Here is a 27,607-nt window from a genome sequence, read left to right as displayed (position 1 = left end):
GAAAGCAAGGTCCTGTTCCCCCCTCCCCCAGCCCCCCCCAAATGGGGAAGTGCAGATGCACAAAGGTGGGAATTCTCACACAGGACGTGTTCAAATTTACGGGGTACCCCCATGAAATAACAATGTGCCCCAGAGTGTGGCCCCTGCATTCCCCGGAGCACTGCTTCTCAACTCATGATGCAATAGAGATTTAAATTTATGACGGATGTCCAGATTAAAAACTTCCAAAATGAACAGAATCTAAGCTAATGGGAGATAGCCAATAATTCTTCTAATGATGTACGTCTTCTTTACTCATTACAATTTGCTAATATTTGGGTTGAGCAGCATGATAGAACTGATGTGAAAAATTAATGTTTATCCACAACCTGGTTAAAATATTGTAACTTTGTGAGTTTAGTTCCGAACAAAAATAAGAATGGTTTTCCAATAGGGGAAATGAATTTAAATGGCATCTGCGAAACTAAACAAAGTGGGACAATTTATCTTTGTTTCTGACTGACTCAAATTATTTATTTAAAAAATATTATTCAAAGATACACAGTATTTCTACAGTGACTTAATAAAGACTCAAGCCTATACAACAGCCACTTTAAAAGCAACTGATTCTGCTCTCCGAAAAGATCCCTCTTGCTGTTTGCAGTAACATTCCCACCCTCAGGAAATCAGTAATCTGCTTTCTGTCTCTATAGATTTACCTTTTCTGAACACTGCATTTAGATGGAATCATATGATATGTGGCTTTTTAAAGTCTGGCTTCTTTCACCCAATATAATGTTTTCAGGATTCCACCACATTGTAGCATGTATCCACACTTCATTCCTTTATATTGCTGAATAGTAGTCCATGGTATAGATATATGCTTTTGTTCATCCATTCACCAGCTGACAAATATTTGGATTGTTTCCAGTTTTTTACTATTATGAACACTGCTGCTGAGAAAATAAACATGCAAGTCTTTGTGAAGACACACACACACACACACACTCACACACACACACACACACACACACAATAAAAGTACCTGATTCTGCTTTCAGCTAGTTCTTTTAGAACCTCTCCTCCTTGCTTAGTCCCAAGTCCCAAGTAATGCTTTATATATTAACCTTGTAAGGTCCATCTGTACATATTTATTCACATATATTTGGATGCGCTGGATTCTAATTTTTTAAAAAAACCTATGTTTAGAATGAAGACTACTTACAAATAAATATATAAAAACAAATAAATAAAACATTGATAGTACAACCATTTACTATAAATATACAAAAACAATTAAGTAAAACTTTTATAGCACCAAGAACAATTTGGGCTCTGTGGAACAAGATAAATTATAAGTTAACTTTCTATCTCTTTTCCAATAGAAAAATGCCAGATATTTATCTGTCCCATTGATGTTTCCAATCCAAACAATATTTCTCTAAAGCTAATAACATCTTAGCAATATAATATCCTTCCACAGAACAATGGATCAAAATATCAGGATCATTCCTTAGGAAATTCCCATCACGTTCTTCATACCATTTTTTCTTGAAGGTTCAATTCCAAGCTAAACTAATCTTTCCTGTGAGAGTAGAGCCAAACCATAGTTTATGATTATATATGTTATGTGCTATCCTTGGCCCTGTTTGCCTTTTATAGCTCTCATAAGATTACATTTTCTTAGTTGTTGTTTTTTTCTCACAATTTCATTGTTTGGGGACACTGACCCACTTTGTAAAAGACAATTCTACTCTCCAATATAAATAGAGAACTCAGAAAATTCTGTCAGCCTGTCTCCTATTTTACAAAGGAGGAGGAGGAGGAGGAGGAAATAAGGCGGTGGTGGTGAGAAATAAATAAATCAGACTCACAACTATCTAAGTGAAAAAGTACTACTTATATTCTATATCTATCAAGAGTCAGATTTCCTACTACTAAGACTTTCTCAACCTATTAAGATAACATTGTGTCTAATGATATGAAGATCAGCAAAAAACCATATTGTTATTACATGCATTAAGTAAAACAAACAAACAAAAAGAAGGGAGGGACGGAGGAAGAGACAACTCATGGAACTGGGAGAAAATATTTACAAATCATCTATCTGATGACGGACTTATAATCAGAATGTATAAGCAGCTCTTACAACTCACCAATAAAAAAGACAATCTAATTAGAAAATGGGCAAAGAATCTGAATTTCTCAAAAGAAGATATACAAATGGCCAATAACCACATATAAAAAAGTTTAACAGCACTAGTCATTAGGGCAGTGCAAAGCAACACAGCAATGAGAAACTACTTAACACACCAAATAGAACAACTATAATATTTTTTAAATAGAACATAACCAGTCTTGGGGAACATGTGGAGAAATAGGAACCTTTTAGATTGCTGGTGAGACTGTAAAATGGTGTAGTCGCTTTGGGAAACAGTTTGGCAGCTCCTCAGAGGCACAGAGTCACCATATAACCCAGCAATTCCACTTCTAGGTAGTTGCCCAAGTGAGATGAAAATATATGTCCACACAAAATCTTGTACACAAATGTTATTAACAGCATTATTCACAATAGCCAAAAAATGTAAACAACCTAAATGTCCATCAACTGATAAAGAAAAAAAATATGGTATCCATACAATAAAATACTATTTGGCAATAAAAAGAAAATAAATGCTGACGTATGCTACAACATAGATTAATCTTTAAAAAAATTATGCTAAGTGCACATAAGCATAACCAATGGACACAGACACCAGGGGGGTGAGGGCATGAGCGGGGGGCGGGGGGGCAGGCAATGGGGGGATAAGGATACATATGTAATACCTTAATCAATAAAGAAAAAAAGGGGGAAAATATGCTAAGTGCAAGAAGGCCATCTCAAGAGATTACATAATATGACTCCATTTATATGAAATGTGCAAAATAGGCAAATCCATAGAGACAGAAAAGTTAGTGGAGGAAAGAAACATTGTCTGCTAGTGGGTGCGGGATTAGTTAGTGGTGATGGGTGCACAAGTCTGTGAATATACCAAAAACCACTGAATTATATACTTTAAAAGAGTGAATTTTATAGTATGTAAATTATAGTTCAATTATAGTTCAAGAAAGCTATTATTTTAAAATGAAAGAAAAATACATGGAAAAGCATAATTTTGAATCAAGATACAAATATTTTCAATGGTATATTTTATTATACCATGATTGTCTTAAAAAAAATCAAACATCAAAGGTTCCCTTTGGGGATCTTAAGGTTGACACTAACATTGGGAAAGCTTTTTGTAAAGCAACTTAATTCTAGGAAGTTATAGGATAAAGGCACAGGTACCTCAGGTTGCTAGGAAGCTTTTCACAAAATACATGACTTTCTTGAGAGGGACTACAATGAAACAAAATGTGGCACAAATTTCTGCTCCCTCTCTCCATTGCATGTCTGTCCATCCTTCTCCGTGTTTCTAATTCTGGTCTATTAGATTTGAATCATGAACCTCAAAGCATGACATCCAAACCCCCTTTATATAATAATAACCCAGATTAAGTAAGTACTGAATGTTAAAATTACAGAAATGAGATGTTCGAATTACAGCTAATTATTTCCCTCTCCTCTCAATCCATTCCTGTTAGACCCCACGTACTGCAGAAATACAAGCTATCTGATTTTTTTAAATTTTGAGAAGAGAGCAAATACTTGAGAAATGCTTGTTGTTATTTTGTTTGTTTGTTTAAAAAAAAAAAACAACTTGTTTTAAACTGCCACATCAACTAAAATAAATAGAAATGCCCAGTTGGTTCAGACAAATAAATAATAATGGTAAAGCATTAGGTCTATTGTCATTATATGCCTAACCCAACATCATTTTGGCTTCAAACAGCAACCAAATACCTTGGTACTAATAGGACAGCATACATTAAAAAATATATATATAACTACATAAAAATTCAACTTAAGATCAGATACAAACCTTAAGTCTAGCCACGTGTTTTCAACAGCACAATCCTATGGCTCTCCTCTCAGTCCTGAGGTACATCAACTGGGTGGATGGCCTTAATTCAGAATTTCCTTTATAGCATCACCTATGTATAACACATTTCACTATTTCTATCTTTCTGAGAATATTAAAGGCCCGAATTCTACCTAACGGGGCCTCTGCTTTAGAAGTGCTGACGGCGCAGAATTCTCTGATGTACGTGGATGAGGGACGCACTGTCACCTCACATGCCATACCTGGTATGCACTGTGCCATGGCCTCGGTGGTTATGGTTGGAGCGACTTGGGGCTGCTGCTGACTGGAGCTCACTTCTGGCTCTGTGTTCACGGAAGGAGAAAGGGCTACCTCGCAGGAGGAGACCTGGCTGGGCAGATGGGGCAGGAACTCTTCGGAAGCCACTTGCTCATCCTGTCCAGGCAGCTGCAGGGCAGACAAAGGGATGCTGATCTGTTTGTTAGGATGGGATGTGCTCACAGGCATCTGCATGGCCACTTGCTGGTTAGTGCCGTGGGTACCGGAGGGTCCTCTGTTTGGTGAAGCCAGAGATGCCCTGGTGGTCTTCTGGACGATTGGTCTGGACATCACAGAGGGGGATGCAGACACACAATGTGGGTCTAGCTCTGTGCTGATGGCAGAAGATACATGGGGAATTAGCTTAGCAGACCCTACACAAGAGGGGCCAGCATGAGTCTGAGGTTTGGGCTTTGCCATCTGTGTCAACGACAGGGCTGGTCCATCGACGCCTCCAGTCAGCTCTGCATTTGCCACAATGTAATAATCTTCAGGGATCTCTTGTTTGATCTTCTTGATGATGACATCATTGCTGCATTCATCAACCATCTGAGCCTGGGAGCTTGAATGGAGAGAAGACGGGAGTATTCCAGGCCTTTTTCGAGCAATGCTTTGAGGCCGTTGGGTTTGGGGTTCAAAGTCACTATCCTCATCTGTAACAGACGACTCACACACCATGTCAAAGAGGGTGTTTTCATCTTCATATTCTTCGACAGCGTCATCCAGTTCAGAGGGCTCACTGCAGTAAGAGAAGTCACAAGAGTCTCTGGTCCGATTACAGTCTAGCTTTGCTTTCACTGGTCTCCCAGGGTACCTTTCAACGGGGCTAGTTTGTGTCTCAGAGGGCACTCCAATTATGCTGGGACTATCCGAGTTAAAACTTCTGTTATCCTGGAAACAGACCCTCTCTTGGGAGCCAGCTCTGCAAGTAGCTGTCAGTGGCCAGTGATAAGCATGGCCAGCACTACAGCCCCACATTGCTGTCAGGTTCCCGTGAGAACCTTCCGAAAGCAAGTGTTTCAGGTTAGGAATGAGGCTGCAAATAGTCCCATGGCTGTGGGCCCAGCTGACCAATTTGGACAGATTCTCAGAAGAGGTATGAAGGCAATCCTCCATGTTACAGGATCAGCAGTGTCTTTCCTAAAGGGAAATAATCAAAACAAGAAGCCATTATTACCCAAGATATTCCCATATGTCAATTACTTCAATTTCCTGGAACTATGGTCATCGTGTAGCACAAAAAAGAAATGCACTTCAAAACGGTGTCTAGTTAACCCTGGCTAATGTGGCTCAGTTGGTTGGAGCATCGTCCTGTACACCAAAAGGTGTTGGGTCCAATTCCCAGTCAGGGCACATGCACAGGTTTCAGGTTCAATCCCCAGTTGGGGCACATACAGGAGGCAACACATAGATCTTTCTTTTCTTTTTTCTTTTCTTTCTTTCTTTCTTTCTTTCTTTCTTTCTTTCTTTCTTTCTTTCTTTCTTCTTTCTTTCCTTCCCTCCCTCCTCCCCTCTCTCTCTCTCTCCCTTTCTCTCTCTAAAATCAATTTAAAAAGAAAAAAACTGTTATCTAGTTAATATCACTGCATAGGGACAGTAAAATGGTGATGATCCACAACCCCTAGAGTACCTATCTAGGTGCTGGAGAAGGAAGGACAGAAGGAAGGGAGGGAGGGAGGGAGGGAGGGAGGGAGGAAGGAAGGAAGGAAGGAAGGAAGGAAGGAAGGAAGGAAGGAAGGAAGGAAGGAAGGAAGGAAGGGAGGGAGGGAGGGAGGGAGGGAAGGAGGGGGGAGGGAAGGAGGGGGGGAGGGGGGAGGAGGGGGAGGGGGGAGGAGGAGGAGGGGGGAGGGAGGGAGGAGGAGGGGGGAGGAGGGAGGGAGGGAGGAGGAGGGGGGAGGGAGGAGGAGGGGAGGAGGGAGGGAGGGAGGGAGGGAGGGAGGGAGGGAGGCTTTCCTTATTTTTAAATTAGTAATCCCCAAATCACCCATGCTGATAGCTTCTTGGCAATCATCTCTGTATTATATTTGAACATTAAGCACTACTGTTTCATGAAGATGTGTGTGTGTGTGTGTGTGTGTGTGTGTGTGTGTGTGTGTGTGTGATCAATTTCTGATTTCTAAACCTCTCATGCTAAAAGTGATTGCCTCTTATAATGACCTGGGTGACACCAGCCTGGTTCCCTTGGGCTGGCGATCTACTTTTACACTTGCATGTACATTAAGCCTCTAACACTGAGGATGGATTACTGTGAACACGGTGAAAGCAGGCTAGGCATTAGAAACAAGGGAACTACAAAGGCTTAAGCCCAAAGATCCTTACTCCTCTGTCAGGGTGCCAAACTTTTTGAAAGTTCAAAGTATGACAACTTAAAGAAGCACGTTCCAGGGGTTTCATGAGGAACATTCACTCACTTGAGGACCTGAGTGGTGAGCTAAATTCTCTAACAGATTATTGAGCAAACACGCTCTGCTCACACAAAGTACAAAAGTCCTCATTACCCAGATGCTCGTTAACTACAACCCTATAATCATGAAATTGTGAAGGGAAATAAAAGCTGTCATATTAAAAAATATTCACCAATGAGCTGACCAGTCTCCACTCAAACTCTCACCCCCCCCCCCATCCAAATACTAGTATTTATTCCTGGGAACCTGTTTATGTCACTCTCTCATTCTGATTTTTGGACGCTGCAAACACCTGAGCACATAAAAGCAGGATGAATGTAAATTGAAACTAAAAGTGCTTCCAAAAATGCAGGATTTAAAGAAATTGCTTAAACATGCTAGAGAACTACGTTAATCATGTGTAAAAGCCATTTTAACAAATTAATGTCTGACAGACTTAGACTAGTAAGCAAATGTGGAGGATTCTCAAAGATGAATGAGGCTTCAATAAATACTTGCGGCCCGGCCAATGTGGCTCAGTGGTTGAGTGCCAACCTATGAACCAGGAGGTCACGGTTCAATTCCAGGTCAGAGCATATGCCTGGGTTGTGGGCTTGATCCCCAGTGTGGGGTGTGCAGGAGGCAGCCAATCAATGATTCTTATCATCGATGTTTTTTTCTCCGCCCCGCCCCCGCTTCCTCTCTGAAATCAAAAAAATATATATTTTAAAAATAATAAATATTTGTGGACTGTCTAGATTAGTAGAATCAGGATATACAGAGTAATGAGGAAAAACAATGTTGAGTAAAGCAAGAAAATTGGGAAGTTCAGAGTGTACAGAGAACAGCAAACACTTTCATTTGCTTGAAAATAGAGGTTAAGGAAAGTAGCCAGATACGAATTAGGAAAAACAGGTTGGAAGAGCATGGACGGTTACAAAGGTCAAGCTAAAGAACTGAACTGGGAAGGAGAAATCAGGGGAAGGAAACAGATGATGTTTGTTACAGTCCCATCCACAACCACCATTCATGAGGTTGTATATTATCAAGCAGGAAATTACGTATTAGCCGGGCAAAAATGAGGCAGCACATCCTTTGATGTTTCTTTGGTCAACTGCTGTCCTGCCTGTCCTCTGCATATTGAAAGCCAGCGTGCAGGGGGAAAAAGCCAGTGTGCAGTGTCTGGAAATGTGTAAGTTGCCGAGCTTGCCATGCACATAAAGAAATTAATCATTTCCATAAACCGTGACTCTCTACACTGGTGGAATATGTGTCCAAATTTAAATATGCTAAACTGGGACTCACCAGCTATGAGCTACAAGGCCCTTCACCAATATTCATTTATGTATTTATGTATTCATTCATTCATTCAACACCACTAACTGAACATCAGTCCTCACTGAATGTCATTAATAGGTTCTTCAAGTTTAAGCAAAATGATGTATAATGAAACAAATTTTACTTTAGGCTAATTGATAGAAATAAGAGTTAAGTTCCTACATCTCATTGTCATAATGAAACAGTATTCAGTGCAACCTGCTCTATTCTGTTCCAAGCACTGCACTCAGTGCCAGAGACACAGCATTAAATAAGACAGATGTGATCCCCATTCCCACCGAGTTTGAAGTCCAGCTGGAAATGCCTACAATTAAACAAGCAATTGTAAAATCGTGCGGTATGACTGACGAAGTAATTGGGGCTTCAGGTTCTTGATCTAGAAAATAAAGGGGTTGGGTGATGGTCTCTGAGGATTCTCTAAGATCTAACATTCACTCAAGTCTAATAGTATAGAAAAATTTTAAAACTTTACAGGTTGCTAGACATTTTCCTCCACTTTGTAGTAAAGAAGGCCACAGATAAGAAAGGCTCCAAGAAATAAATGTAGTATACTATGGAAATGTGGGAAGGAGGATTTTAGTGCACAAAAACTGGGTACACAGAGGAAAATAAAACATCTTTATTAAGACAACAGAGACACAGATAAGGATGCACATCTACCACCTTTAACTAGTTAATAGGCAAAATAGCAACACAAACATTGGGAAAGAAATCTACATTCCAATGGCTTGATATATCAGCTGAAATCTCTTACAAATATTATGATAATCATCCATTGTGAGAATAAGCGAGTCATCTTTTCTGTCAAAGAACAGGGTAGACAGCCGCCATTTGGGGCTGCGTGACCTGGCAGCTGCCAGGATGGCCATGTGGCTTGCAGCTCCCCTGGGGGCCACCATCTTGAAACAGCAAAGGCCAGCCCCTCCCTTTGAATTAGCCAATCGGGAAAGGCTGTGCGCCTGAGCTCCAATCAAGAGCAAAGGACGGGTCACATGCGTCAGGGATTACAAAGCCCAGCAGCCCACCTGCTAGGTGTGCGTGCGCTTCCGACCATGTGTGCGCGCCGTTCTACGCAGAAGTAAAGAGGTTTGCCTTGCTCCCTGGCTCCCGAGTGTGTTTTATATTCTACCAGACCCCCTGACTTGGGGGGCTCACCTTATTTCTAACAATCCATAATAAGGTACTTTCATGACAGACATTTCATACACTTATTCATTAAAAAAGATTAAGTATCTTCTATGTACAATAAATTGTACTGGGTGCTGTAGCATAGTAACTATAAGTCAGAAATGGGTACTGATTTTGAGACGTTCACAGTTTAGTGGTAAAATTAACAAAGGAGTGAAGCATTTTACAGAATTCTTTGTGCAAACGTAAGAAAATTGGTCTCACATGCAAAATATCATATAACCAAGGGGTTCACAAGATATGAATCACTGAGTGCCTATTTACATTTAATAATTAATTGTTTACTCAGACTTGTATGGGTAGATGGCTCTTTCTTTTTAAAATTTTTACTGATTTATTGGGGTGACATTAGTTAATAAAGTTATATAGGTTTCAGGTGAACAATTCCATAATTCATTATCCGAACATCGTATTGTGTGGTCACCACCCAAAGTCAAGTGTCCTTCAGTTACCATTTATCTCCCCTTTTCCCTCTTCTATGTTCTCCCACCCCTTTTCCCTCTGGTAATCAACATACTATTGTTTGTCTATGAGTTGTTGTTGTTTTGCTTAGTCCCTTCACTTTTTTTACACAACCTTCTAACACCTCTCCCCTCTAACAGCTGTCAGTCTGTATCTATGAGTCTGTTTCTATTTTGTTTGCTAGCTTATTTTGTTCATTAGATTCTGTATATAAGTGAAATCACATGGTATTTGTCTCTCTCTGACTGGCTTATTTCACTTAGCATGATACTTTCCAGGTCCATTTATGCTTTTTTTACAGCCGAGTAGAATTCTATTGTGTAAATGTACCACCGCTTGTTTTATCCACTCATCTACTGATAGAAGAAAAGACGCAGATCCCTCCGAGGCCTGGAAAGCCTATTCTGAACTGACCCCATTCCAACTTTTCCCTTCTGTATCTAAACTAAAAGCTATTAATAAATATTACATAGCAGTCTTTTGTTGTATTCATATATAGTTATTTTGTATTTTACTGCTAAAACTTCCTTTTTAATCAGTATATTTGTCTTAAAGCAGAGCAGATGTGCTGTCTAATACCTATTAGGTAGGTAATATACTACAATTGATAATCCTTTCATCAAGTAAGTCTTTGAAGAAATGAGTGTGTGTGTCCACAAAAAGCACAAAAATATAAATAGAAGTCTTATTCCTAATAGCCCCAAACTGGAACCAACCCAAAATCAGAAGAATGGATTAAACATATGCTGTATAGTCATACCATGGCCAGCAATAAAAAAGAATATACTACTGATACATACGACAATGAATAAACTTCAGAAATATTATGCTCAGTGAAAGAAGCCAGGCACATCAGAATATTTTTTGTATATTCCATGTATATGAATTTCAAGTCCAGGCAAAACAATCTATAGTGATACTAGTCAGAATAGTGGTTATTCATAAAGGGTTAAGGAGCACAAGGGTGATGAAACTGATTTACATTTTACTTGGTGTTCATATGGTGTATACATATGTAAGAATTTATCAATCTATATACTTTAAAGATGTGTGCATTTTACCGCATGTAAATTATATATTAAAAAAAAAACAACAACACTCAAGGTAGAGAGGCAGTAAAGTAGAGTCTGGTTTCCAAAAGTAGGTGGTCCAACCCCAGAAATCACTCTTTTACTACACTATACAGTCTCAAGAATGAAAACCCAAGGGAGATGAACAGGAACTTGAACTAACAATGTCTGGCTGAATCCACTTCCTGACATACTAGTCTGATTTACTTGAGTATTTTTCTCCTTGGGTGTCATGCAGTGTCATCATGTCTAACAGGTACTATCATTTCCTTAGTGTCATTAATCGATCCTCTCTGGGTATTTAGAAAGCCCAGCAGTTTCAATATCCTCTCTTTCTTGTCTTGGTTTTCCCAGAATAGATGCTGTAATAATGGTTCATCTCATGTTGAGAAAGTGGACTTCAAATTAATTTGCCAAAATTTATTCACTAGGAGACAATTTGTAAATAGATCAATTCACTGATTATACCAAATTTATACTTTTTCATGTATTGAGGATTTCAATAAAATTTTAGTATTTGCTTCATAGCAGCATTTCAAGAACTATTTAATTTGTAAAAAGCAAAGATTTGTAGTTTAAATTTTCTTATGAATATATTCGTCATGAATATATTCAATAAATGTGAATATATTCTTTATGATGATTATATTCATGAATATATCCTCCTTATGAATATATTCATGAATATATTCTTCTCTGCCCTACAGGGAAAACATTTTAATGCAGTTTTAAATTAATGAATATCAATATATTCATGAACATTTTCATAAGTTTATATTCATATTCATGAGCCAAGTTCTTCACATTGGGTCACTTTTGAACCTGGTTTAAAATTTAATGAATATCAATATATTCATTAAGACTATATTCATATTTTCAACAGCAGATATTCATATTCATGCCCTGTACTATTGATCATATTTTGAACTCAATTTACATGCAGGAAATTCTGAGCTCAATTTAAAATGTAATGAATATCAATAGATTCATTAAGAATATATTCATAAGAATACAATCATATTCATTGTGTATATTCAAGAATATATGCACAAGGCAACTAACCCGTCCAATAATTTGAATCTTTGACAAAATGACCATTCCTTAAGATAGCGTTAAGAAGAATGTATTTGCTCTCACAGGGGAATTGGCATACTTTCTTCTAGGTGGGCTTTTATCTACAAGCACACATGAGCCCCAGGGTTTACCCAGTGCGACTCATTTGGGCATGCACCAGTGCTGTCCCAGTATTTCAGATCTCACAGGCTCCATTAACATCTCTCTGTTCTTATTTTACTCTTAACACAAAGATGTGGAACATATACAGAACTAACAGGTTTTTTTGCCCGAATTTAAGGATTTCTAGCAATCCCATCAGCTGATTATTACTCTACCTTTAGGTATCATTTTAGTTCTACATTTTAGATTTGTTTTTCATCTAACTTTTTTTTTCCATTTAATTATCTGATTTGACTGTTCTGTTCTTACTTAACTACTAGAGGCAGGGGGATTCCCTCAGCCCAGCCTGCACCCTCTCGCAGTCCGGGACCCCTTACTCCTTACTGCCCGCCTGCTCGCTGCTCCTTAGCACTGCCTCAGAGGCAGGAGAGGCTCCTGCCAACGTTGCTGCACTCGCCCAGCTTCTGGCTGAGCGGCGATCCCCCTGAGGGAGCACACTGACCACCAGGGGGCAGCTCCTGCGTTCAGCGTCTGCCCCCTGGTGGTCAGTGCGCGTCATAGTGACCAGTCGTTCCACTGTTTCGTCGATTCGCATATTACTCTTGCATATTACTCATATAGGATTTTAATGTTAGAAGGAAACACCCTTAATGCAATAAATACTTATAAAAATCATAAAATCTTAAAACTGGAGCAAAAGATTGCCATTAAAAAGAAGGATGCCTACTAATCATGAGCATTCAAAACGGTTCTAGTAAACGTGTTGTCCTATGCAATAAGGCAAGATAACAGACAAAAATATTAGAAAGGAGTCACAAAACCAGCATTATTTCCCGATGACAGGCCTATCTACCTAGAAAAAGAGTAATATTTTAAAAATGTAATTAATAAACATAACATGAAAATTCCAAATAGCTTAGAAACTTAATTTAAACAAAAAACAAAAGTAGAATATTTTCAGAAATTTGAATTGTTTAAGGCATTTTTCTCTTTAAGAGTGATTTTAAAATTTAATATGTAGCCCTGCCAATGTGGCTCAGTGGTTGAGCATCGACCTATGAACCAGGAGGTCACAGTTCCATTCCAGGTCAGGGCACATGCTCAGGTTGCGAGCTTGATCACCAGTGGGGAGAGTACAGGAGGCAGCCCCTCGATGATTCTCATCATTGAAGTTTCTCTCTCTCTCTCCCTCTCCTTTCTTCTCTGAAATCATAAAAATGTATTTTTTAAAAAATAATAAAAATGTAATATGTAATTATTACAATAATGCAATCACAGAAAAACGTTCTGATGGACTTTTCCTACTTTTTTATTAGTATCAAACACAGATAAAAGTTTCAGGGGTGGGGGACATCTGGCCCAAGATAAGGCCCATGAAATCATTTGGTCTGGCCCTGCCAAGGCATTAGGGGCGAGTTAATTAGATGTTTGACCAAAAGTAACAGCTTAATTTTTAAGTTGATAATTTTGAATGGCTCACAAATGATGTTATAAATATCTAAATGGCCTTTGACAGGAAAAAGGTTCCCCACCCCTGAACTAGTAAAATGGTCACCTATATAACTTCCACAGTTAATTATTGTTAATAAAATAAAACATTATAACATAAATTTTAAATATTTTTGTTTTTTCCTAATACCTTATCATTGTAAAATATTCAGATAATACAGTAAAAGCTACAACATGGATGGACCTTGAAAATATTATTCTAAGAGAAATAATCAAGTGGTAAAGGACCACACATTCCATTTATGTAAAATGGGTAGAACCAGCAAATCTATAGAGACAGAATGTATATTAGTGGTTGCTAATAATTGGGAGTGACGTTAGGGGAAAATTAGAAGTAAATGCTAATAAATACCAGGTTTCTTTTTAGGGTGATGAAAATGTTCTCAAATTGATTATGGTGGTCAGGTTGCAAAGCTCTGTAAATATGCTGAAACCACTAAATTGTATAGTTTTAGTGTATTTTTGGTATGTGAAATACACTTCAAGTTGACATTAAAAACAGTTGACTTTAAAGGAGTTCTAAGGTAATTTTGAATAAGGAAATCAAGATGCAGAAAAATGTACATACTATCCCATATTTTTGTAAAACAATGACAAAACTGCACACATAAATATCTATGTGCATGTAATTAATGAGCAGGGAATAAATACGGAAGGACACATTCTTGATTATCAACATGGGTTACCAAGGTAGGGGGTGCTAATATGGGGAGAGGGTGACTAGAGGGGGAGGAAGTGGTAGCAATGTAAGATGGGGACTGTTTAGACAAACTGCACTTAAAAAGAAACCCAAGATGTGTCATGTCTGCAACTTATTTCCAGATGGTTCAGTAAGAAAGTGTGTATGTGTAGACATGCATAATTTCATATATGCATATACGTATATATACACACATAAAGATAGATTGATAAATATAATCAAATGTTAATAGTTCAATTATATAATACAGTTATTTCTCCATTTTGAAACAGTGTTATGAACAGACAGCCAAGTTTTCTTACAATGATTTTTTTAAAATATATTTCATTGATTTTTTACAGAGAGGAAGGGAGCGAGATAGAGAGTCAGAAACATCGATGAGAGAGAAACATCGATCAGCTGCCTCTTGCACACTCCCCACCAGGGATGTGCCCGCAACCAAGGTACATGCCCTTGACCGGAATCGAAACTGGGACCCTTGAGTCCGCAGGCCGATGCTCCATCCACTGAGCCAAACCGATCAGGGCAAGTTTTCTTACAATGATTTTTAAGGGCTATTTTGAGGGCCAGTATTAAGAAAAGAGGCCTTACAGTTTTGCACAGTTCTTTTTCTATAAATAATATATTTGTATTGATTTTAGAGAGGAAGGAAGAGGGAGGGAAAGATAGAAACATCCATGATGAGAGAGAATCATTGATCGGCTGCCTCCTGCAAGTCCCCCACTGGGGTTCGAGCCCACAACCCGGGCATGTGCCCTTGACCGGAATCGAATCTGGGACCATTCAGTTCGCAGGCCGAGGCACTATCCACTGAGCCAAACCGGCTAGGGCTGCACAGTTCTTAATTATCATTTTAGTGTGCTGATGAATCCCATTATGAAGAATTCATGGGCAGCCTACTGAACGCTACACTAACTTACTTATCAAGGCATACAGTGGCACACAGCAGACTGAAGGAACTGATCCCATGAACACCATGAAATGAGACTACTAGAATGGAGGCCCAGTTTTGTGTTTGTGTGTGTTTGTGTGTGTGTGTTTCAATCTTTATTGTTGAAAGTATTATATATGTGCCCCTTTCCCCGCCATTGACCCCTTCTATCCCTACCCCACCTCCCACCCCAGGTATGAAGAATTCATGGGCAGCCTACTGAACGCTACACTAACTTACTTATCAAGGCACACAGTGGCACACAGCAGACTGAAGGAACTGATCCCATGAACACCATGAAATGAGACTACTAGAATGGAGGCCCAGTTTTGTGTTTGTGTGTGTGTGTTTCAATCTTTATTGTTGAAAGTATTATATATGTGCCCCTTTCCCCGCCATTGACCCCTTCTATCCCTACCCCACCTCCCACCCCAGGCCTCCACCACCCTATTGTATGTATCCATGGGTTATGCATATATGCATACAAGTTCTTTGATTGGTCACTTCCCACCCCCCACCTATGCTTCTATGTCTCTGGATCTATTTTGTTCATCAGTTTATTTTGTTCATTACATTCCACACATGAGTGAGATCATGTGATACTTGTCTTTCTCTGACTTCGCTTAGCATAATACTTGGAGGAGCCCTAGTTTTTGATGTTGCTTTCCTGATTCCAGAGCTGGGCTACCGAACGCTGTGGTAATCCCGCCACTGTTTTATACACACATCAGAACCTTCTAAAAACAGACTAACCCTCAGGAGGCAACCAGGGGAATGACCACTCCCATCCCTATTCCTCTGCATGTATTTCCCAATGACAGAAAGAACAGGAGGTTGGGCACTGGCCATTAGGGACAGGGTCATATTACAAACAAGGTCATTTTCCTCTGGCTTAAGAACAACAAGAAGTCCCTTTGAATGTATTTCTAAATGTTAAATTAGAAAGAAAAGCATAGTTTTTACTTTTTTAAAACAGGGCTTTACCAAAAGAAAATCAATTTAAATGCACCTGCCTTTAATTATGGTACCTTTGCAAATTTTGTGAAGACTGGAACATATAATCTATAAAATCTATAAACTATCATCTATAATCTATAAAATCTATAAACTATCATCTTCTGTCTAAGCCCCATCCTGAGGAAATCCAGAGACAGTAGCTAAAGCTACTCTGCCACGTCCAAGCCTCAATTCACACCTACACCTCACCGCTAAAAAAAAAAAAAAAATTCAAAGCAGCCAGGTAATGCTAGGTATTTTTAATCCAAGGAGGCTCCCCAAGGCATCTATTTAGGCCATCCGTCTCCTATGAGAGGAACTGAGGCTGTCCCACAAAATGTGGTCTGTCAGCAGCCCTGGCAAAGGCCAGGCTTTGCTCTGCAGCCTTCAGGGCCCTTGGTCTCCAACTCGGTGCCACAGAGCAGACATTAATGAAGTTACGGTTTCAACACATAACACTGAGAGCTAACCTTTGCACTTTCATCCATTTGTGCATATAAATGAAGTAAAAATCCATCTGATGAAGATTTTTTAGAATGAAAGAATGTATTAAAATTTTTATAAACTGTAAAGTGTTAATGTTATAAAAACATTATAACGTCTCACCAAATCACCGGTAGAGAAAAACAATCTGAGTTATGAAATAGTTTTTTAAAAGCTTTTTAATTCTCAGTATCTAGAATGGAATAAATAAGCACTCAATAGAAATCCTTGCAGAATGATTTTTTTCCTAAGTTAAAAAAAAATTCCCGCATTTCCTCATTAAACAAGTAATGCGCGCCAATTTTTTTTTTAATTGGAAAATTACAGAAAAGCTATGTCACACTAAGTAACAGATATTCACTGTTAACATTTTGGTCTTTCCCTTCTGGTCTTTTATTTGTACTTGGAATCAGTTAGTTCCCTTTTACTTTTCTTTTTTTGTTAATCCTCACCCAAGGATATTTTTTCCATTGACTCGTTGCCTCCCGACCAAGTATATGCCCTTGACTGGGAATCAAACCAAAGACCCTTCAGTGCACAGGCTGACCCTCTAACCACTGGGCAACACCAGCCAGGGCCAGTTGTAATCAAAGTATTACTATTTACATCCTGTTATCTTGACCATTCCCCATGTTGTACAATTACTTGCTATATGTTATTCCATCAGCTCTAAAAGAATAAGCTGAACATATAATATATATTGGAATTACTAACAGTTTCACAACAGTCTCTGAAATATTTAAAGATAAACATATAAAGAATTCCAGGCTTCTAAAAGCTAAACTTAATTTCTGGTAAACATACTGCTAATTATAACCAAAACCAAATATTATGGAGTCCTTTTTTTAGAATAAGCAATCTTACCACTCAGCATATATAATCACTGAAATACTTCCAGCATAATGGTATCTGTTCAGCTACTGGCAACCATAAATGTCCCTGAAAGCCAGAGAAATGTAAAACGTCTCTAATATGAATTGCAAAGTGAAATCTATATCTGAACAAATTGAAGTATAAAAACTGGCCATAAACACAATATTTATCCTGAGAAAAGTCATACTCATATACATTTTCCCTACGAGAAGTAGCAATATAAATCATCACAAAAATAAAACTAATCAATACTGAAAATATTTTAATCTACTTAATAACCTGAGTTCATATAAACACACATCAAATTATTTTCAAAATCACTGACAGGAAATGCTTAAATTTCCAAAAAAGACATTTGAGCACTCCTACAGAACCAGGAATTAAGGAAATGCTCAAAAGCAAACTGATGGCGTATGCCAAAGGAACCAAGGAGCCAACTCATAGAGCTCCCAATGGCCAAGGCCAGAACAATTTGAGCAACAAAATAAATAGAATAGAACTGGATTTTAAACTAAAGTATAAAATAAATATCCAAAATCCAGCTGGTGTGGCCCATTGGTTGAGCAGCAATTGATGAACCAGGAGGTCACAGTAGGATTCTTGGTAAGGGCACATGCCCAGTGGGGCGTGCAGGAGGCAGCTGATCAATGATTCTCTCTCATCACTGATATTTCTATCTCTCCCTCTCCCGTCCTCTCTCTGAAATCAACAAAAACATATTTTAAAAAATAAATATAATATCCATAAACCCATATTGATATAAATAAACGACTGACTAAATAAAAGTATAAGTGTCCAACAGGTAGGGTAGATACATAAACCTGAAGGTCAATCAGAGGAGAAGCTTTAGATAAAAAAGATACGCTAAATAACCAGAGATGTGGCAAATGCTGGAAAAGAATTCTAATAATATGCTATGACAGAGAATTATAGGGGAGACCTAATGAAGGTGGTCAGGGAAGGCCTTTCTGAACAGTTGATTGTTAAGCCAAGAACTGAGAGATTTGAAGGAGCGAGTCATGTGAAGGAGTTGGAGGGGGGAGGGCGGAGAGAAACTGCAGGCAAAGAGAACACTAAGTGTAAAAATGCTGAAGTAGAAAAGTGTCTTAATGCCTCGACAATACCATTTATACAGAAGTTGAGACGAAAAGGTTGGTAGGTAAACGTCAGTGCCTGAGTGAGATGATCGCAAACACCTCCCAGGCTTACAGAAGCACTGACCTCAACCTGTTTAGCACCTCCCAGAGATATACCAAGGGGATTCCATTCTTTAAACTTTGTAGAACAACATAGACATATATGGACTCCAAGGCCCCTGATAATCAATGATTCGGATGGCACTGGGAGAATTCATAGATGGGGACACATCAGAACAAAAAACTTAAAAGGAGCTTTCCAACTTCTCCCACTCCCAAGGTCCCTAATAACACCCATGAATCCCTTTGTCCTATTCCTTCTCTTCTGTGCTCACCCAGATTCAGTAAGTTGAGGGTCTATTTGCTTGTATTTTAGTTATGCAAGTGCAATAAGATTGCAAAACAAAGCAATAATAACGAAGGACACGATGTGGCTTGTCTCAGAAGAGGAGGTAAAACCGTGGAATCCTATGAGGACTGAAAATTACATAAAAAAGAAATATGTAATAAATTCCCCTTCATATAATAGGTACTCGGCAAAATTACTTTTACATATGAGTAATTGCAGCAATAAACACAAATAAAGCAGGAGTAATGGCATCATTAACAACAGCCAAATATTTCAGGCAATGAACAGACCACTGGTGGTGCCCAGAATAGGTCTACTTCAACATTACTGGGAATATACCATTACGAATAAATGAAAACCACAGGAAATGCTCATTTTCTCAAGATTTGTACGCTTATAAGGAGGTCAACTGCTGTGGATTCCAGGAGAGAATGTATTTCTAGCGTCTACGGTCCTGAGAGGATGGGCAATGAGTAACTGATTGGAACTGAGCAAAGGAGAAAAGGAAATGTGTCAAATGTCAACTCACAGCCGGCACAGCAAAACGTTCTCTAATTATTCAGTATATAGAACACCTACCCAAATGCCTTCATTGATGAAACCAACTCCTGACACACCAGTTAAAGAGTCAACATGTATTGAGCCTTATATACAATGTGCTATAATCCTCTGTGGAGAGAATTCTGGGGAAATAAAATGTAAAACACACGCAAGTCTCTTTACATAAAAAGACTGAGGTCCAAAGATGGTAAATAAATTGGTTTAGAATACAAATGCGAATGTTATCATAAAAACAATTCTATACATGAAGTAATTAGGCTCTCAGGCCACCCACACAAATCCCATTCTGCTAACCAGAAGTAAAGAATTAATACTGCTACATAACACAGACAATAGAATTATTATCTATAATAATAAAAGCATAATATGCTAATTAGACCGGACAGCCCAACGACCTTCTGGACAACGTTCCGGACAAAGCCGGGGCTGTGAGGGCTGAGCCCCTTGCACGAATTTTGTGCATTGGGCCTCTACTCTATATAATAAAAGGCTAATATGCAAATAGACTGGTTGTTATGATGCACACTGACCACCAGGGGGCAGACGCTCAATGCAGGATGCCCCTGGTGGTCAGTGTGCTCCCACAGAGGGAGTGCTGCTCAGCCAGAAGCCCAGAAGCCTGGCTCATGCTAGCAAGCGCAGTGGTGGCAGGAGCCTCTCCCACATCCACAGCAGTGCTCAAGATGTCCAACTGACGGCTTAGGCCCAGTTGGACAAACTCCCAAGGGCTCCTGGACTGCGAGAGGACACAGGCCAGCCTGAGGGACGACCCCCCCCCCCCCCGCCCTTCCTGGAGTGCACGAATTTCGTTCACCAGGCCTCTTGTTATTTCTATAAGAAAAGGCAATCCTAATTATCCAGATGCAAGCCCTGGTTCCTTTACAACCCTAAGGTGCCAGAGTAGCATCAGGGTCATTAAAGGCTTACTAATCCTTTTCTACTGTGGCAATTTAAACTTAAAATAATTAAAATTAAATATAATCGCCTGATCAGCGTGGCTTAGTGGTTGAGCATTGACCTATGAAACAGGAGGTTGCGGTTCAATTCTAGTCAGGGCACATGCCCGGGTTGTGGGCTCGATCCCCAGTAGGGGGCGTGCAGGAGGCAGCCAATCAACGATTCTCTCTCATCATTGATGTTTCTTTCTCTCTCTCCCTCTCCTTTCCTCTCTGAAATCAATACAAATATGTTAAATAAATTAAAAAAAGAAACTCCTCTCTGCTGAGTTGCTGCTGCCCAGTTCAGCTGTCTCCCTGGTTTTGCTGTATATTCAGCTCTCAACTCAGCTCACAGTCTGTTCTCTATAAATGGTAGCTATTATTGATTAGAAGTAGTACACTCCTCATCCACATCAGCTCTATCACTTGACCTCACCTCTGCTAATTTGCAGATTCACTAGCCCCATTCACTCACTAATTATGACATCTCAGAGCATATGCTACAGCTAGCCAATGCCCCCACCCCTCTCCAGTTGGTAGCTGGGCCCTCCTATAGCTGATATATCGGTGCCTGGTAATACTGAGACCAGTTCCATATAAGTCTAGAACTACCTAAGCTAAAATGACACTAGAGTACATGCTCATACACATACCTTCCAGAAAGATTTGTGCAAAGGTTTACTTTTGTTCACTTCTAATCATTTTCAGGAAAATATTTCACTACGAAATTCTAAACTATCTTCCCCAGAACTTTCAAAAAGCCTCTACAACAAGGTGAAGAAATTCCAGGCCAGAGAGCAGATCTGAAAAATAGCCTAAATTTCATGTCATCCAGGGCAAAGCTTTTAAAACCACATATCTACTGCTGCTTTAAAATCAACACATACACCTATGCAGGTATCTGAAAAGTCTCGGCATCCTGCCAGGCCCACTCTCCATCCTTAGCATCTGATTCTCATGTCACTTCTCAAATTAGAAGTCATGAGGACCAAAAAAAAAAAAAATCAATTTCTAACGGGCAGCTGTGATGAAGGTGGCTACAATGCTAGGTGGCTGTGTTGTGGATAGAAAAGAGATTACCCAATTGTTGTCACATAACCCTGTACCTTGCTAGCTCAGGCCACCCACACCTGTTAAGTTGGAGGTAGTCCCACCATCCACCTGACTCTCCAAGCAATTTGTACCACATGGTTTCAAATTTCCATTCTACCTGTTGTGACCAAGAGGCAGATGCAGGATGCTAGAGCCATACAATGGAATAAGCTCCTGGCTGGTTCCCTTGGCAGCTGTTCCACTCCAGGCGGAGCCCAGTTGTTCAGAATTACTATATGCATCTTGCCCAGCTTTAGACTCACACGGTTGGGTAGGGGGGATATTTGTTCCTGCAGTAACCAAGGATCAAGCCACATAAAAAGATCTGACAAGTGGAAATGAGGAAACTGGCCCCAACCTGGTCAAGCAGGGTTAGGGTCCAAGATCAAAACCAGCAATGTGAACGATTGCACGGGTCAAGCCAATCATATTCATGGTGTGGAACCAAGAAGGAAGGAATCCTGGCTCTTTCAAAGGTGCCAGGAGCTAAGATGGGTGTATGAAAAACATGGAATACATAGATATCAAATGTGATTCAAGTGAAAGGAAAGTAGACTTAGAGCTACTTTGAGGCAGTAGAGATACTATACCAGTGGTTCTCAACCTTCCTAATGCCAAGACCCTTTAATACAGTTCTTCATGTTGTGGTGACCCCCAACCATAAAATTATTTTCGTTGCTACTTCATAACTGTAATTTTGCTACTGTTATGAATCGTCATGTAAATATCTGATATGCAGAGTGTATTTTCATTGTTACAAATTGAACGTAATTAAAGAATAGTGATTAATCACAAAAAAATATGTAATTACATATGTGTTTTCCGATGGTCTTAGGCGACCCCTGTGAAAGAGTCGTTTGACCTCCAAAGGGGTTGCGACCCACAGGTTGAGAACCGCTGTACTATACTAAACAAACAGGATAAGGTTAAGACTTGGGTGGCTGTATTTGGGGAGCAAAATTAGGGATACAGCACTAAAAGAGAATAGCTTATCTGCAACATGAAATACTAGAAGACAACAAAGATGGTCTATAGTTTCTTAAGGAAAAACTCTTTAAAACCAGAAATCTATGTCCAGCAGTGATCATTCAAGTGTGCAGACAAAACAAAACAAAACACCCAACTTCATTTAAGGGCATGTAAGGTAAAAGCATCAGGCATATGCTGTTGCTTTATCAGACATGATAAATAATGCACAACTAATGCAAAATATCAATTTCATTCTGTCTCTAGTTACTTGAGACTATACCACATGCATTATCCTATCTGCAAATGAAGGTAGTACTTTTACTCAAAGCCATTGCTAAAGACTGAATTAAATTTCCTTGGAAGTAATACACATGTAGTATGTTTATCTACCTGTCTTTTCTGTTTTCCATCATAAGTACTTTTAAAATATAAAACCAATTTAATTTGCTGCTTCCTTTCTACTTATCAATCTAATCAATCAAGCCAAGTGTAAAATGGCAAAAATTGTTTGCACTTGCCATTTGCCCAAACACACAAAACTTAAGAACTCCTTGATCTTAAGATGACATAGCACTGAGGGGACTGAACCACCTCTCTTCTATTATACTGGTCCACTTCCTGCAATATTGTGTAATTAGGAACAAGAGACAGGTGATGTATGTATGTCAGCACTTACTGAAATACTAATTAAATGCTTTAATAATCCAATAACTACGTGAACATAATCCAATGGGGTCATATTATTCCCATGTAATTATTGTTTTACCAGAAACAAGTTAGTACAAAAATGTCTTTGAACTCCAAAAGGTACATGAGCATTTCTCACTGTTATTTCTTGTAGCAATAATATGTATCTGCTGGAAATGCCTCAAAGAACAGAAGGATTTGGAATTTATTTTCATGATCACTACACCTTACACAATATTTACTCATTCAACAAATGATCTCTGAGCAGCTATGGAAATGTTCAGAAGAGTCACAAGGATAATTCAAAACAAAAAGTGGCTGCCCAGGCCCCGGACAAGTGGCTCGGTTGGTTGGAACATCGTCCCATATACCAAAAATGTTGCAGGTTCAATTCCTGGTCAGGGCACATACCTAGGTTGTGGGTTCGATGCCTGGTCAGGGTCCACTCAGGAGGCAACCGATGGATGTTTCTCTCTCACATCAATGTTTCCCTCCCTTCCTCTCCCCTTTCTTCTCTATAAACATATCCTCGGGGAGGATTAAAAAAGAATCCTTAAAAGCCTAAAAGTCACCAATATTGGTCTTTGGTAAAGCTTTTGCTATTGTGAAATTACATATAAATACCAGAATGTGATATCCTCGTGATAATCAACACTTGAAAACTAGATCATGAAACTTACAAATGGGTCCTGAACAGTTTGGGATGCTATGAGCACAAATTCGGACATCATAAACACACACCTAATGTGTGTTAAATCTCAAGTTAGTAATGGTAATAGCATAGATTAGTAAAAGGCACGTGCTTTATAGAGCAATCAACAGAGAAATCACAAACTACAATCAGCAAAGAATGATGTATCTTATGCTTTCTTTGGCTGTCCATACTTTATTCTAAGAGTTTTATGATTTTAACCCTTCTTATATGTTGTTGTTGTTGATCCATTTTGAGTTAATTTTCCTATATATGGTATGAGGCAAGAGTCCAGCTTCATTCCTTTGTGTATAGAAATACAGTTTCGCCCTGGCTGGTTTGGCTCAGTGGATAGAGCGTCGGCCTATGGACTGAAGGGTCCCAGTTCGATTCCAGTCAAGGGCATGTACCTTGGTTGTGGGCACATCCCCGGTGGGGGGTGTGCAGGAGGCAGCTGATTGATGTTTCTCTCTCATCGATGTTTCTAACTCTCTATCCCTCTCCCTTCCTCTCTGTAAAAAATCAATAAAATATATTAAAAAAAAAAAAAGAAATACAGTTGTCCCATCTGTTGAAGAGACTATTCTTTTCCCATTGAATGAACTGGGCACCCTTGCCAAAAATCAATTAGCCACAGGCATATGGATGTATTTCTGGACCATTGGTCTAGATTTCTAGTCTTATGACAATATCACACTGTTCTGATTACCACAGCTTTGTAATAATTTCTGAAATCAGGAAGTGTGAGTTCTCCAACTTTGTTGTTTTTCGAAGTTGTTTTGGCTTCTCAGCGCCTCTGTTCATGTCTAACGAATTTAAGGTTCAGCTTCTTCATTTCTGTAAAAAAAAGTCTGTTGGAATTTTGATAGGAATAGCTCTGGGTGATACTGTCATATTAACAATATTAAGTCTTCCTACCCATGAACCTGGGATATATTTATTTAAGTTGTCTTGAATTTCCTTCAGCATGGTTTTATAATCTTTAGTATACCAGTCTTTTGCCTCCTTGGTTAAATTTATTGCTAGTTATTTTATTCTTTTAGATGCTATTGTAAATGGAATTGCTTTCTCAATTTCATCATTGCTTATGTGTAGAAATACAACTGACTTTTGTATCTTGCAAGTTTACTGAATTAGTTTATTAGCTCTAGTAGCTTTCTTGTAGATTCCTTGGGATTTTCTACACATAGGAGCATGTTACCCGCGAAGAGAGACAGTTTTACTTTTTCCTATGAAGTCTAGTCACCTTGGCCTGCTCAGACTCCCAGCCCCATCTTCTCAACTCAGGGAGCCTGGCAGCCTCCACCCCTTGCACTACAGCCTGGAAACCCTTTCCAGGGGGTAAACTGGGGCAATCATAGGGTTCATGTTATTTCTTTCGCATCTCTCGGAGATCACTGTACTTTCATTGCCTTAAAAATCACTGTTAAAGCCAAAACCGGTTTGGCTCAGTGGATAGAGCGTCGGCCTGCCGACTGAAAGGTCCCAGGTTCGATTCCGGTCAAGGGCATGTACCTGGGTTGCGGGCACATCCCCAGTAGGAGATGTGCAGGAGGCAGCTGATCGATGTTTCTCTCTCATCGATGTTTCTAGCTCTCTCTCTCTCTCTCCCTTCCTGTCTGTAAAAAATCAATAAAATATATTTTTTAAAAAAATCACTGTTAAATATATTTTTGTCTTGTTTATTCCTTGTTTCAGATGTTGTGATGGTTAATTTTATTTGTCAACTTGACTGGGCCACTGGGTACCCAGACAATTCGTCGACATTATTCTGGGTGAGTCTATGAGGGTGTTTCTGGATAAGATTAATACTTGAATCAGTAGACCGAGTAGAGCAGACTGCCCTCACTAATGTGGCCTCATCCAATCAATTGAAGACCTTAAGGCAGCGGTTCTCAACCTATGGGTCGCGACCCCTTTGGCGGTCGAACGACCCTTTCACAGGGGTCGCCTAAGACCAGCCTGCATATCAGATGTTTACATTACAATTCATAACAGTAGCAACATTACAGTTATGAAGTAGCAACGAAAATAATTCTATGGTTGGGTCACAACATGAGGAACTGTATTTAAAGGGCCAGAAGGTTGAGAACCACTGCCTTAAGAGAACAAAAAGGCTGAGTAAGCAGGAACTCCTCCTGCCCAACTGCTGAACTGAGTCATCAGTCTTCGGACTCACACTGAAACATCAGCTCCTCTTGGGTCTTGAGGCTGCTGGCCTTGACTAGAATTTACACCAGTGGCTCTCCTGGTTCTCAGGCCTTCAGACTCTGGAACTATATACATTGGCTCACCTAGGTCTCCAACTTATTGGCTGCAGAACTGGGGAGTTCTCAGCCTCCATACTTGTGTGACCCAATTCCTTATAATAAATCTCTTTGTGTGTGTGTGTGTGTGTGTGTGTGTGTGTGTGTGTGTGTGTAGATGTAGAATTGGTTCTGTTTCTCTGGAGAACCCCTAATCCAGGTGGAATGATAAATCAGTTCCCAGTTACTCCATAGTGACCAGAAATATAAATTTAATGCATTAAGACAATATTTTATTACAAGGCAAGTAATTACAACAACAGTCATGAATACTTCCTTTATTACTTTTCTACAAGATTCATATTTTTGTCACAGCCATGAGGCAAGGTTCTTTGCACTATGGGAACAAAATGTAGGATACAAAAGGGGAGGAAGCCTGTTGAAAAGAATGGAGGGACAGACTAGGAAACGGGACTCCCTATTTTATAAAAACATTTTTATACGTTTGTCTCTCATTTCATAATCTGAACAACTGTGAAGCTAAGCTATTAGGTACTTTTCGTTCCACTGTACAGATATTGGAACTGGTTCAGAGAAATTAAGTGACTTAACCAAGGCAAGATAACAATAAAGGCGGGACTCCAATTCAAAACTTTTGACTCAAAATTATTTTCTCTGATATACAATTCTAAAGTCAGGAAACACTTATTATAAAGACATGTGGCTGAGGTAAAGATACCTGAAATTTGGGATCAATCAGATCTGTATCAGAAATTCTTTCACTGACCTAGTCTTTAACCCACTGGGACCTAAGGATCAATTGATCCTTTCATGTTTTCACTATCCCAATGCCCTTTCTTTTTTTCTTTTCTTTCTCTTTTTCTCTCTTCCTTTCTTCCTTTCTTTCTTTTTTTCTTTCTTTCGGCTCTCCCATTTTAAGGTCATTTTCGAAAGTCAGAAAAGAGTACATGAACAATTTTTATATTCTGCCATTGATATATTTTGTAATCTTCCCTAATCCTAACATTGACCTTAGCAAGTAACTACACACTTGGCTGCTAGTACTTTTATTGTTCCTCTTTGCCCTTCTTTCTGCCCCATGGGTAACAGTGTGTCCCAGCAATACAGGACATTTGTGCACAAAGCAGCTTTATGTCCAGAGAAATGAAACATTCCAAAGGTTTTTCTTACCAAGTCCAGACACAGAGTGACCTGACCCCCTGGCATCTCATCTGCAGGCACATAGCTGGAGATGGTGGACAGATAACCTTCAACAGAAGCAAAACTCAGCCCTGGAGTTCAGGCTCCATTCTGAGTTTAAGAATTAAACATTTAGAACATTTATGATCTATAAAATGAATCTTCTAAAGGCTGAGCTCACAATTTTTGGCCAATAAGGTGCGAGAGTAAAATACAAAGAACACCTGATGAAAGCAGTATTCTTAGGGGCAGAAAGAGAATTTTGGGGACCAGCTATAATTTTAAGAAATACTAATCATGCTCTGTGTAACCGTGACTGTTTCGTTCTGATCAAAGCAAGCACATTCTAACCTGGCTGGGAGTTGCACG

The 27,607-nt window shown here is 39.3% G+C and overlaps 1 protein-coding gene across 4 annotated transcripts in view; it reads right to left on the bottom strand.

Moving 5' to 3' along the window:
- Positions 1-27,607, bottom strand: part of KIAA1958 (KIAA1958 ortholog) — an 89,824-nt gene that overhangs the window by 47,058 nt on the left and 15,159 nt on the right. For 3 of the 4 annotated variants that reach the window (XM_059657668.1, XM_059657667.1, XM_059657665.1), the window contains exon 2: positions 4,205-5,399. In XM_059657668.1, coding sequence (XP_059513651.1) covers positions 4,205-5,375 — 1,171 coding nt within the window. In that variant the 5' untranslated portion in view covers positions 5,376-5,399. Of the gene's footprint in view, positions 1-4,204; positions 5,400-17,360; positions 17,415-27,607 lie in introns of those variants that run through there. The other variant, XM_059657666.1, reaches the window with a different exon arrangement.

The sequence above is a fragment of the Myotis daubentonii genome, chromosome 11 (genome assembly GCF_963259705.1).
Source record: "Myotis daubentonii chromosome 11, mMyoDau2.1, whole genome shotgun sequence".
Classification (NCBI taxonomy): Eukaryota; Metazoa; Chordata; class Mammalia; order Chiroptera; family Vespertilionidae; genus Myotis; species Myotis daubentonii.
The sequence above is the reverse complement of the archived record's forward strand: the minus strand, read 5'-3'. Positions and strand labels throughout refer to the sequence as shown.